The sequence below is a fragment of the Puma concolor genome, chromosome C2 (assembly GCF_028749965.1).
Source record: "Puma concolor isolate L17-30 chromosome C2, mPumCon1.1.hap2, whole genome shotgun sequence".
Lineage (NCBI taxonomy): Eukaryota > Metazoa > Chordata > Mammalia > Carnivora > Felidae > Puma > Puma concolor.
This window is the reverse complement of record NC_141675.1, coordinates 121386719-121400436: the sequence shown is the minus strand read 5'-3', so window position 1 is coordinate 121400436 and position 13718 is coordinate 121386719. Positions and strand designations below refer to the sequence as shown.

Here is a 13718-nt window from a genome sequence, read left to right as displayed (position 1 = left end):
AGTTTCATTTTCATAAGACTTATTTTAGTGTTAGATCCCAACATGTACTGTGCTTATGAAGGAAAAGACTGTGCAGAGCTCAAAGGGGATAGAACCATTTGGGGAAAGGAAGATACTGGAGGGTATATCCATTTCCCAGTTTGGAAGACCTTTTACTGTTGTCTACTTCTATCAGGATACCTGGAGAATTATTTTTTAGAGATCTGCATTATGACACTTGCTTTTCGGTAACTGAATTGCTTATTCTTATTCTTCGCAAGCCTGAGCCTAAAAGAGGATGCGAGCTAAGAAGGCAAAGCAAGATTCCATTGCCATCAATACCTAGGGAGTAATGATCCCATATGCAGTTGAAAGAATCAGAAGGACTATGCCTATGGTATAACTGTATAGAATAAATGCTCCAAAAAACAAATTAAAAATTTCAGTGGAAATGAGTAATCAGTGGAACTTGTATCCAGTTCAAGATCTTAAATAGACTGCTAGCTTAGTCTTCTAACACTGATTTATAAATAAGGAGTTATTCAAGATGTCAGAGAATCTATTATTAGATATCTAGAAAACAAAACACTAAGTTAATTTTTTTTTAATCTGTTAAGGTAAAACAACTCTACCAAGACTTTAGAAAGTAAGAGAATGAATGCACAAGCGTGTTTAGTTTCTTCTTTCACTTTTGTTGTTGTGGTGGTGGTTGTTGTTATTGTTTTTTTCTGTCGTTGTATGAAGAAACTGCTGCAAAATGTCATTAGGTGCATAAGGAAGGGAAAAAAAAAAAAAAACATCTCTTCAGCCCTATAGATATGGTAGACAGGATCATAAATCAAATGTTATCTCCTACAGAAGATTTCCAAATTCTAATATCAGGGCTTTTTAAGGGGAAACTGAATTGACTATATTAATGTTCTCACTATGGAGTTATATAGTGTTATCTCATGCTTGATGCAGTGTCACTGTCCTGTTACTCCTGGTGTCTAGCTCCTACTCTTTTTCAGCCTTATCACATAGAAACTATAGACTGGAACCACTTTTTAAATGATCTCCTTTGGTTGCCTGAACAGCAGGGAAGATTGTTATTCATTTGCAGCAAGAAACTCAATCATTTCTGGGTTCCAATTAGAGAAAGCCTAGGGGCCCTCTTTATTAAGATGAAACACAAATTGTATCAAGACTTGCTAAACCACTTAATATTTTTATGGTGATATTAAGAAGCTTGAACATTTTAAGTACTAATTGGAATATGTGTAGGGTATGTTTAATCGATGTATAAACTCTAACCTCCATTTCATTAAAATTGCGTCTTATGGTGCTTTTTTTTTTTTTGCCACCTTGAAGATTTACTATACAGAGCAGGATCAAGAATCCTGCAATGTTCAGTGTCAGCAGTGACTTACGCTGCTAAAACCTTCTTTTAACCATTTATACAGGTGCTTTTTCATTATTTTCTAAAAAAGAAAATTATCTTTTAAGAAAACATTTTTTAATACAGACTGACAACTTAAGTGTTGATCTAGAGCTTTGACTTCATTTCTATGTACACAATGTAAAAATAAATATCTAAATTTAATTATATGATTACAGGGCCATATGCTTTAAGATGAATTGAAATCTTGCAAGCAGAAGCAGAGAAAAATTATGACAGGTTGGATTTGAGGGGTATAATTTTGATTGTATGGAAATGTATAGATATATACATATAATTATGTCTGTGTATGTTTAAAAATTCTAACTTACACATCAGAGAAGTATTGCCTCTTAATAAAATACTTCCATTGAGTAGCATTTTAAGGATGAATCTTTTCAAATTCTAATTATCCTTAATATAACTTATTTTAATGTTGGCCTTATGTAGCTTTGTAGAAAAGACATACCATCTAATATTTCTATTATATGCAGTAAGTCATAGTTTTATTGTGCCAGTTTTGCCTCCTTAAAAGGTACAATATTACCCAGGGTATCAGTTTTTTGTTTTTTTTTTTTTAAGTTTATTTACTTTGAAAGAGAGAGTTCCTTTGTGAGCAAGGGAGGGCAGAGAAAGGGAGAGAGAGAATCCCAAGCATGCTCCAGGTTGTCAATGCAGAGCCCAACTTGGGGCTTGATCCCATGAACTGTGAGATCATGACCTGAGTTGAAATCAAGAGTAGGTCCCTTAACTGACTGAGGCATTCAGGTGCCCCCAGGCTATCAATTTTAAAATAAGAATTAGTAAATTCAAAGATCAACTAGCAGATGTGGGATACATGGAGCAAGTTGAGAAATATTAGTGGTTTGGGTTTTATTAAAGATACTATGAGAGTGAGTTGTCTATATAATTGGATGACATAAATAATTGTATTTTTTCAATATTTTTGGATAACTAGTTTTTGGTTTATTTGTTTTCCCTAAAATGCCTCTTCAGAAGTTTCACAGGCACAGCCCTGATCATCTTGTTTTCTCTTTGTTGTCTCCCCAAGTGCTTTTACTGCTTAAACTGAATGATTCTTTCATCACATTGCTGATCTATTTGTTTTGATACTATTTCCTGTATCTTTTATTACTTGGTTTGTAACTTTTATCACTTCTACAGCATTTTGTCAGAAAAATACATAACCTTTGTCTTGGTAAAGGTGTTATAGTTGTAGGCATCACTTATCAAGATAGATGTCTTAATTGTATTCATAATAACAAAACAGAGTAAATGTTTTCACCAAAATAAATAAATAATTAAAGCTGTTTCAAAATAATTTCTGATAATGTGATAAAATCATGTTTAAATAGAATATTTGTCATATAAGTACCAGGAAAATATTCATCATGTTAGAAAGCAAGAGGTAGCAGACAAAGCATTGACTACAGAGTCAGACCAGGGTTTGGATACATCTCTGATGCATATTCTTGCATGCATTAAATTAAAAAAAATTGTATCAAAGTGTTGTTGGGAGAAGTATAGAACATATTAATAACATATCTAGGATAGCTACCATTATCAATACATGGTGGTAGGTATTATTAACTGTTCCTATAATTAATAATTACATAAGTATGTAAAATATTTGAAGATAGAAGTCCATGTTTCATTTATTCTTTCTTCCCTAAAAGCAGGTTTTGATATGGTAATTCTTTGCAATAATTTAATTAAAAGAGAACTATCAGTTTCTATAAGTTCCTAAAACCTTTTGTTAGATTCTACATATAAGTATGATCATATTTTGTCTCACTATTTCACTTAGCCTAATGCCATCAAGGTGCATCCATGTTGTCTCAAGAAAGTAGGATTTCCTTTTTTTTAATGGCTGAATAATATTCCGTTATATTTGGAATATATTTTCTTTATTCATTCACCCGTTGATGGACACATAGGTTATTTCCATGTGTTGGCTATTGTAAACAATGGTGCAATGAACATAGTGTGCAGATATCTTTTTGAGATAGTGATTTTGTTTCCATTGGATATTTACTCAAAAGTGGAATTTCTGGATCAACTGGTAGTTCTATTTTTAATATTTTGAGGAACTTCAATGCTGTTTTCCGTACTGGCTGCACCAATTTATATTCCCACCAACAGTGTGCAAGGGTTCTTTTTTCTCTACATCTTCTCTAACCTTTCTTATTTCTAGACTTTTTGATAATAGGTATTCTAACAAGTATGAGGTGATATTGCATCATGGTTTTGATTTGCGTTTATCCAATGATTAACGATGTGGAACATAGTTTTATGTAATTACTGGCCATCTGTATGTCTTCTTTGAAAGAATGTTTATTCAATTGCACTGCCAATTTTTTTAATTAGGCCATTTTTTTGCTACTGAGTTGTTTAAATTCCTTATGTATTTTGGATACTTACTCCTTTAGCAGATATAAGATTTGCAAATATTTTCTCCCATCCTTTAGATTGCCTTTCCATTTCACTAATGGTTTCCATTTTGTGCAGAAGCTTTTTCTTTATATTTTTTTAGGTTTTTATTTAAATTCCAGTTAGCAAACATAAGTGTTATATTAGTTTCAGGTGTACAATATAGTGATTCAACACTTCCATGCAACACCTGGTGCTCCTTAATCCCCATCACCTAATTTACCCATCCCCCCAGTAACCATCAATTTGTGCTCTATAGTTAAAAGTCTGTCTCTTGATTTGCCTCCCTCTTTTTCCCCTTTGTTCATTTTTCTTTCTTAAATTCCACATATGAATTAAGTCATATGGTATTTGTCTTTCTCTGACTTACTTTACTTAACATAATATCTCTAGCTCCATCCATTTTGCAAATGGCAAGATTTCATCCTTTTCGATGGCTGAGTAATATTCCATTGTGTATATATATCACATCTCCTTTATCCATTCATCTGTTGGTGGACATTTGTGCTGTTTCCATAATTTGGCTATTGCAGATAAAGCAGCAATAAACATCAGGGGTACACATGCAGAAGTTTTTAGTTTGATATAGTCCCATTTGTTTATTTTTGTTTTTGTTGCCTTTGCTCTTGTTGTCATCCAAAAGATAATTGTCAATACCAATATCAAGAAAATTTTCCCTAGAAGTTTTAGTTTCAGAACGTAAGTTCAAACTTTGATCCATTTTGAGTTGATTATTGTGTAAGGTAGACACTCAGGATCCAGTTTCATTCCTTTGCATGTGGCTGTCCAGTTTTCCCAGCACCCTTTATTGAAGAGACTGTCATTTCTTCATTGCATATTCTTGCTGCCTTTTTCAAAAAGTCATTGGCCATATATGTGTGAGTTTATTTCTGGACACCCTAATTTGTTCCATTGACCTATATGTCTGCATTTATGCCAATATCATACTGTTTTAATTACTATAGCTTTTTAATATAGTTTGAAATCAGAAAGTGTGATGCCTCCAACATTTTTCTTCTTTAAGATTGCTTGCCTATTCAGGGCTTTTTGTGGTTCCATAGACATTTTAGGATTGTTTTATTTCTGTTAAAAATGCCATTGGAATTTTGATAGGGACTGCTTTGAATCTGAAGATCACTTTAGTAGTGTGGAAAATTAAAATTAATTGTTCTAATCAATGAACATGGGTTATTCCATATGTATGTGTTCTCTCTAATGTCTTTTATCGATGTCTTATAGCTTTTAGTGTACAGATTTTTTACTTCCTTAAATTTTTCCTAAATATTTTATTCTTTTTGATGCAATTATAAATAGGACAGTTTTCTTAACTTCTTTCTGATAGTTCATTGTTAATATATAGAAATATAATTGATTTTGTATATTGATTGTGTATCCTGTAACTTTACTAAATTCATTTATTAGTTTTAACAGTTAACAGTGAAGTCTTTGAGGTTTTCTTAATATCATGTCATCAGCAAATAAAGGCAATTTTACTTCTTCCTTTCCTATTTCTATGCCTTTATTTTTTTTCTCCACTTAATTGTTCTGGCTAGGACTTCTGATTCAATGTCAAATAAAAGTGGCCAGAGACAGGGGGATAGGGTAGTGGGTAAAGGTGGTCAAAGGTACAAACTCCCAGTTATAAGATAAATAAGTTCTGGGAGTATAATGTACAGCATGTTGACTATAATTAACAATATTGCATTTTCTATTTGAATGTTGCTCGAGAGTAGCTATTTAAAGTTCTCATCACAGGAAAAAATATAACTATGTGAGGTGATGGATGTTAAGTACGGCTATTGTAATTATTTTGCATTATATACATATATCAAATCCTTCTGTTGTACACTTTAATACAGTGTTAGATATCAATTGTATCTCAATAAAACTAGGAGAATAAAAAACAGAACTTCCAGAAAAAGCCTTTAGGGGGATGAGAAAGGCAGGGAACGGAAGTGGGAGAAGCTTCAGGTGGTCTTAGGCAATTTGTGTCACAGTGGTAGCCCCAGGTGTAAAAGCATAATTGTACTTCTGGAAACAGCTTCTCCAGTAACCGCAGGATAGTCCTCCAGAAATTAGTAGGTATGAGCCATCGGCATCAGGATCAGGACCACAGGATGCTAAAATGACTCTACAAGTTAATTCCTTCATACGTGTCTGCTTAGCTAAGCAGAATAAAATTAAATTATATCTACCATATCTCCAGATATTCTCTGTGAGAGCATGGTGGTTGTTTGGTACCTTACAGAAGTTAGCATATGGATATGCACAGAATCATTGTTAAATATTTAAAAATTGCTTGATTTAGTTAATTTATGCAGTATGAAACCTTTCTCATTTTTCCTTTCTATATGCATATTTAAATCTAATAGGCCAGAACCTGTTTTGTGGACAAAGGATGGTGGAGAATTGCCAGATCCTGACCGAATGGTTGTGAGTGGTAGGGAGCTAAACATTCTTTTCCTGAACAAAACGGATAATGGTACATATCGATGTGAAGCCACAAACACCATTGGCCAAAGCAGCGCAGAGTATGTTCTCATTGTACACGGTGAGTACTTTTTTGACATCGTTATATGAAAAAAAAATGAATGACCTGAAAGACTTTACATTTATCACAATCTTTAGAATATTAAACAAAAATTTAAACAGGTTTTCTTTTTCTTTCAGGACTTTTCATAAAAGATTCACAATTAACGTGTTCCAAGTCAAAGTAATAAAATAAAATTACAACATACACTAAAAATAAAAATTAATTTTGTAAAAGGTTTTCTTTATTACAAATATATACGTTTTGGTGGTGATGAGTAAATAATAGTGGTTTTCTTTAAATTTTACAAATAAATGCTTTTAGTTATAAATCACAATCATGAAAGCTATATTTACCTTAAGTTAATTTTGGTTGTATTATCATAAAAATATATACTTTGCTATCACAATAACTGGTTTCACAAAGAAAGACCATTACTGAAATGTAGCAAAGACAGAGGTGTGCAGCACTGGTAATTACACTAATTTCTTATGAACAATGATTTGAAAGACCCACATATATTTTTTCTTCACTGAACTAATCTCACAATTTGAGTAAACGTAACAAAATGCCAAAAACAAATATCAATACCCAAGATTAAGAGAATCTCTGTTTTTCCAAACCTCCAAAAGCCACAATTATTGTCTATGAGATAGCTTTAACATATTGCTGGATAGAGATGAACTTTTATGAGGTTGATAACTAATGCTATAGACAAAATTAGTCAAGTTTCTTTATTGCAAGACTTCTCAGAGTTTATTAAATATGCCAGGGTATATTGTGAATTTCTAAGAGAAAGAAGCATTAGATAATGGAAGGATATAAGGTATATTTCCTCATGAAAACCTTTTGGAAGACTAGTTTTGTGTCTTACACAATATTAAAGTATTCCAAATGAGTGTTGTATAAAGCATGATGTTGTAATAAATCCAGTATATCTTAAAAATCATGGAGAGAGTTTATTTAATATTTTCCCATGAATCTAATTATAAAATATTATACGAAACATGAATTAGTTCTCTACCTTTCCAAAAAAGAATTTTGGGGGTAAAGTCTTATTCTTTGTGAAGGGATTGTATTTTAGGGGAAAAAAAATTAATCTAGTTTGTGTTTTTTCCCCAGAGATTTATTTTGTTATGATGCAGACCAAAACTGGGGAAAAATAATATATTGAATCAATATACAAATTTAATATTTCCAAAGTACTTTGGTGTAGGCAGTCTCTCACTTCTTAATAGCACTTTGGTTATTGAAGGCAGAATAAGGCTTGCAGTAAATAGACTGTCCACATATGAACTATTTAAAGATAGAGCTGAGAGGTTGATTTCTACCATCCTATGAATTGTGCAGATTACAACTTTGGGGAAAGATCAGCCTAATCAAATTAGAGTCATAAACCGGAATTAAATGTGGTAACCCCCTGCAGACATACCGTCAGGCTGACTGCCAGAGAGAATGTCACAACCACTGGGTGTGTCAAGAAGATAAGTGAGATCCTTGAAGCAGGACCCAGGAGTAGCTTTCAGTTCATGCTGACCTGTATGTTTAGATCATGCAGTCATGGGAGTGTAGTCCAATTCACTCCTAACTTTCTAAGAGCTTCTCACTAACAGTTTTTGGGAACCTGGGGGCATGTTGTATAGCATGTCACATTGTGTCGAAAGCAATGTGACATAAAAAATATAAAGAATTAGAAGGGAAGTGACAGACAAAATTACATACTTAGATGAAAAGTATGTCATTCTTTTTTTTTTTTTTTTTTTTTGTAAGTAATTCAAGTGGAGCAAATGCATATGTTTTCCCAGTGTTTGCAAGCTAGCCAACAGCATGTTTCCTAAGTAGCCAAGCTACCTTTAGGTATTTGGCAGTTGACATATTTCTAATAAATACTTCTCTAACCACTTTGTAAGAAGTCATTTCTGGCTTTGCTTTTTGAACTACAATTCATCAAAAGCACCCCATGGATTAATGTTATTCATGCTGCTAGATAAATGCTGTGAAGTTCAACAGTAGTTTACCTAGGATTATTGACATGCGTAATGAGAGGCTCGATGAAACAGTGAAGCCATATTACACTGTGTTTAAAAAGGGCTCCAATTGGGTTCATTACAAAATAAAGAGTTTTTTTTTTTTACCCTTTGCACACAGGGTATAATGTTTCATTAGTCACTGGTTGTATAAATATAAAAAGCTACTCTCTTCTGTTAATGGTTTGGCTGTTTCAAAACCCTACTAAATGATGAAATTTGAGTGGCATTTCGATCTATAATGAATGCTGTATGCATTTCGGAATGGAGTGATAAGTGATCATTTGTGAGAACTTTACCCTTTTATCTTTTACACCGAGGTTGATTTTACATTAGCTGTGATAATTTAATATAGCTCTAGCACAGAAGGGCCTTTCATGAGCTGAGACTGTGTCTTTGACTCTACCACAGTTGCCTAGGTTCTATTGATTCTTAACTTGATGGAGGTCTGAACACTTTCCTGTGAAATCATCTGCTATCTAGATGCCATCCTAATGGTTAGATTTTATTCTTTGGGTGTCAATGGGAGTACATTATTTAAATGTTGTCACATTTAGTTGTTAACAGCGCTGACATTTTGTGTTATGGTCACTGGAGGGCTTTTCTCCCCTTCTCCTAATTACACCTTTACAAATTTTAGCTTTAGAACTACAGATGGTAATTTGAAACTGCCAGTCTAAAATTCACCCTCAGTGAAGGTCTAACAAAATAAAATTTAGCATACAAACACTTGCAGGATAAAACACTATATTTATGAAATATTTGTATTGTGCAGGTTCCATTGGGAAAGAAGGTACCATTTTTCACTTAACAGGCTCAGCAATGGAAAAATCTAGCTGCTAATTTGGTAGCCTCAGTTATTCTATTAATTCATGTGAACAGAATAGGGTTTTTTTTCCTTGTTTTTTGCTTTTGCATAAAAATATTGAAGTCATTCTTATGTTTTCATTGGTATCATGCTATTTATTTAGGGAGGCTGATTATTTCCATGTTAATGGTGTTTAAACATGCTGTTGCATTGCTGTTTTTACTATTTGGAGAACTCAGATCAAAAGAAAAATTCTTTCACCAAATAAATCTTTAACATTTATCTACTGAATACAAAAGCACTATAGGTGAACAGAACTCAAGAAGTTTAGAATTGAATATGGAAGATAAGTTAAGCTTTCAAGTAGATATAATATCATAATAAAAGAACTAGAGGAGTATGAACTTAAAATGATGTAGCTGTTCAGAGTCTTTGAAAGTATAGTCCAAGTATCTGGACTAAAAAAAAAAAATAGTAACAGAGCACTTTTGAATTCTTAAAAGACAAATGGTGTACATCATTAATGGAAGTACCCAACACAGGGCCAGGTGCATAGATATGCAATAAATCAAACTATTCTTATCATGTTACTAGTAGCCTTATGATACCAAAAGACATCTCGATCTAATGCTCTAGTAAAAAACTTCGCCAAGAGTTGCATACAATTTAGTGCCCACAGTCTTCCTGTATGGTACCCAGAGCGTGAATTAGGTTATCTAAGAACAAGACAATTGTAAATTCTTGCTAACTAAGCAGTAGAGAATATCTTGAAGAGAGTGCAGGAGAAAAGTTATAATTACTTCTTTGTCTAATGCAGCATCAAGTTCAGAGGGTTTAGATACAGTATCTTCTCCCCAAGAAAAGAGCTCCCAGATGCACATCCTTCAAGTAGAGAGAACATGGAAGATGCTATTTTATCACACAAGGAATGGCTGCAGAGAATTACAGATGACCTTAGGCTAATCTTATTTTGTGGATGGAGGCAACTGAAGTCCTTATATTTATTTGTCATCAATTGATGTGAATATATGTTCTTTTGAAAGTGTCAGAAACATATAGCACCCAGGAAAACTTGAGAATGAATATGGAAAGTGAGAAACACAAATCAGTACACTTGCTTCATATCTTTAACTTCGTTCTCATCACCCAGTATCTTTCACCTCCCTTCACCCTCATGCTAGAGAAATTTGGAACCACTCCTCAAAATACAAATGGAAGAGGAACAGATGCTGGAACTCTTTGGTAACATCTGTACCTTCAAAACCCTCCCTAAGATTTGGAAAGAAATATAGCACTGAAGTAGAAAAGAAATAAGTATTTTATTTCTTCTTCTACAGTAGTGGCATTAACTATGGCAGGCCTAGACTGTAGGAGAGAGTAACATGGAGTCAGATTAGAGTTTCAGTGGAGAACCCACCCCACTCAGAACCCAACTCAGCGTTGTCCAGACAGTCATAACATAGTTGAGCACTATTCTAGAAAGGTTTGCATATTTCCTATCTCTCTTCAAACATATTCTTCCTATTACCATAAGAACCCTTATATGAGATTTAAAATTATTTTGCTACTGCTCTAATATTCCTTTACTTCATTATTTTTCTACTTGTGTGGATAAGCTTTTGAAACAATTCATTACTTCTTCATTATCTTAACTTACTATTCTTGTTGTGAGTGAAATTGCCCACGACAGACCCTGCCATGTTTTTACTTTTATGTGTAGATATTTTGCCTTTGTAGCAAATTTTAGTTTTACAACCACATAAAAACTAGTAAAATCCTCCATAACTAGTATAATTATAGTAGAAAGTAAAAAATAATAAAAAGTTTCTTTATATTTCTGTAACGTCAATCAGTTTACTGACAGTCACTGACTTGATATCTCTAACATATCACTTGACAGTTACCATTTGTTTTATGTATTTGATCATGTATCTGTTGAAATGAATACTGATGAAAAATATGATATTGCTTTTTTATGTTTCCAGGATAATTTACCTCAGAAATAGCACACACACACACACACACACACACACACACACACACACACACACACTAGGATCCATCACATTTTATTGTTAGTTAATAAGAACCATCATAAAAAGAGTGTTTCAGATTTTTAATAGAGAGAATATTACTTCTAGAAATATCTGTGTGTTTTAGTCTAGTGAAAGGTATCAAGCTATTAAATATGCCTTTTCAGCTTTTAAAAATCAATATAACTACCATTTTCATTTCACTCTGTTGTTATTATAAATAATAAATGTCAGAAATACTCAGAGACAGAGTTATACACACAAATATTGCATAGTCCTGCATTAAGCCAAGCACCTAGCTTTGTTGCATAGTTTAGACATATATCTTTTTCAGAGATTATACGTAAGTATAGGCTCACTTTCATTCCTCAGTGCTGAAATTTTCCCTTTCACTTGATTTGCTTACCATGGGAGAGAGGCAAACGGAGTCATGGAGGGTAGGCTTTCTTTCACTTCAGCAAAAACCTCCAAGTCATCTATCACCTCCTTCAAAGTTTCGCTAGAGTGTAGAACATAAGTTCAGTTGCTTTAGGGTTATTAGTACCTGATCCTAAATTTAGCAAAATAATTAATACATGTATAGGTGAGTGAGGTAATAATTATGAAACAGATTAGGGCTATCATAAACTAATACCTTAAACTTGTTTTTAAACTTCACTTACCATAAGAACTAAGCAAATATGATTATGATATGTACATTTCTTGTCTTGAAATATATGTTACACATATTCATGTCATGATTATCAATGATTTGAAAACTCTTGAGAACTTTCATCACATTAAAATGAAAAATGTACCTCTGTGCTTCCTAGTAAATATGGAGCTAAAAAGTTGGCAGTAACATGTACATTTACCATTACATTTATCTAGCAATGAAACATTTGGAAACATTGAAAGCATTGCGAGACTACATGCCTTTTTTTTTTTTTCCTCTTAGTTGTGGTGTTAGGCGAGGTGCAACAGATCACTGTGGAACTAGGAGAATGAGTTCGTATGGGTAGGTGGCCAGGGAGAAAGAGAAGTCTGGATTATGGACAGATGCACAACCTAGTAAACATTAAAGAGGGATTCAGCTAAAATCTGTTCCCTCACATGGAAACAGACCTACCAGTTGGTAAATTAATTCTGTGTAGTCATAATGAGCATTTTTCCTTTGGAGAAGCTTTCTTTAGATGTGTCAATGGGAAAATACACAGTGTGGGAAGAAAAGGAGAGAAAAGACATCCATATGGAGCAAAAAACAGTGCACTCGTGGGAGAGCCCTATGGTTGCTGCCCTCATCTCTGGTGGAGAGTTTGCAGACAGTAAGCTGGTTGGACGAGTCTTAAAACAGTGCTTTCTTTAATTGCTGAGATAAAACATCAGTTCTGGACATGAATACAGTAGAGAGAGCCTGTAGGAAAGGCACACCTCTGCATAAATATGCTGTTGAACTCTGCAGAGAGAAGTGGAGTAGGATCAAATAGTGGAGACAGGAGCACTTTTGCATTATAAAACATTTTAAAAGTTGCATACGTGCAGGCATACATATCACCGTGTTGAGGTTTAATTCCATCTCTTTGTTTTGAGATGAGCATGAATTGTATAAAATGAGGTTTTACCTTCAGAGTAAAATTTCCGTTCAGAGATAGCACTCAACCATTCTGCAGTAAATGTTTCGATGGTACCTACCTCGACCACTGGCTAAAATGTCCATGGGGAAAACCCTCATTCCTGCCTGAAGGGAGGAGAGTCCATCGCCCAACAATTTTAGCATTGTAAATATCTTTTCTTACACTATTTATACATAATCTTTTCTATCAGTTGCAGTAAGGTAAACAGAAGAATAGAATCCATGACTCTCAGTCTTGCTAGATTTTTTTATGTGGAAATAAGGTGAGTTTGTAGCTTTTCAAAGATCTACAAAGCTCTTGCACTCAAGTAAGTATATGAGCACTAATTGGCAAATTCATTTAAGAATTCAAGCAATATTCAATGGCCCAATGAGGAAAATTGAAGCATCTGTTTTCAGAAATAATGGCAAACCTAACTAGAAGATACATATTTTTCATGCAACCTGCTTAGTAGCTTCTTACAGTGTAATTTTTACTAACATTGTAACAACACATCATGTGCTTGTTCCAGAACCTAAAAACTATCCTTGACTCCACTTGAGGCCAATCTCCAATTCATCAGCAAGTTCTGATGACACTATTTCCAAACCACGTGTTCAGTATGTCCACTTGTCTCCATTATTCTCTCTAGCCTACACTATTGACTTCCGTGTATACAATCTCTTTCCCACACATATAAATGTTCTAAATACACATTCCTTCATATATTTCCCCTAAGTTTTTCCAAAGGCATTTCATCACACTTAGTGTAAAACCCAAATCCTTATTAACCTAGCTTACCAAACCATACACAATATGCTACTATCTACATATGTGACATCTCATTACACTCTACACAATCACTTGTTTCTCTGGATCTCCTTCAACTCCTCTAAGACGTC

General features: G+C 33.7%; 1 protein-coding gene across 3 annotated transcripts in view; it reads left to right on the top strand.

The window, feature by feature from the left end:
- Window positions 1–13718, top strand: part of CADM2 (cell adhesion molecule 2) — a 1074502-nt gene that overhangs the window by 964838 nt on the left and 95946 nt on the right. For all 3 annotated transcript variants that reach the window (XM_086675698.1, XM_086675699.1, XM_086675697.1), the window contains one exon: window positions 6199–6377. In XM_086675698.1, the coding sequence (XP_086531824.1) occupies window positions 6199–6377 (179 nt within the window). The remainder of the gene's footprint in view (window positions 1–6198; window positions 6378–13718) is intronic.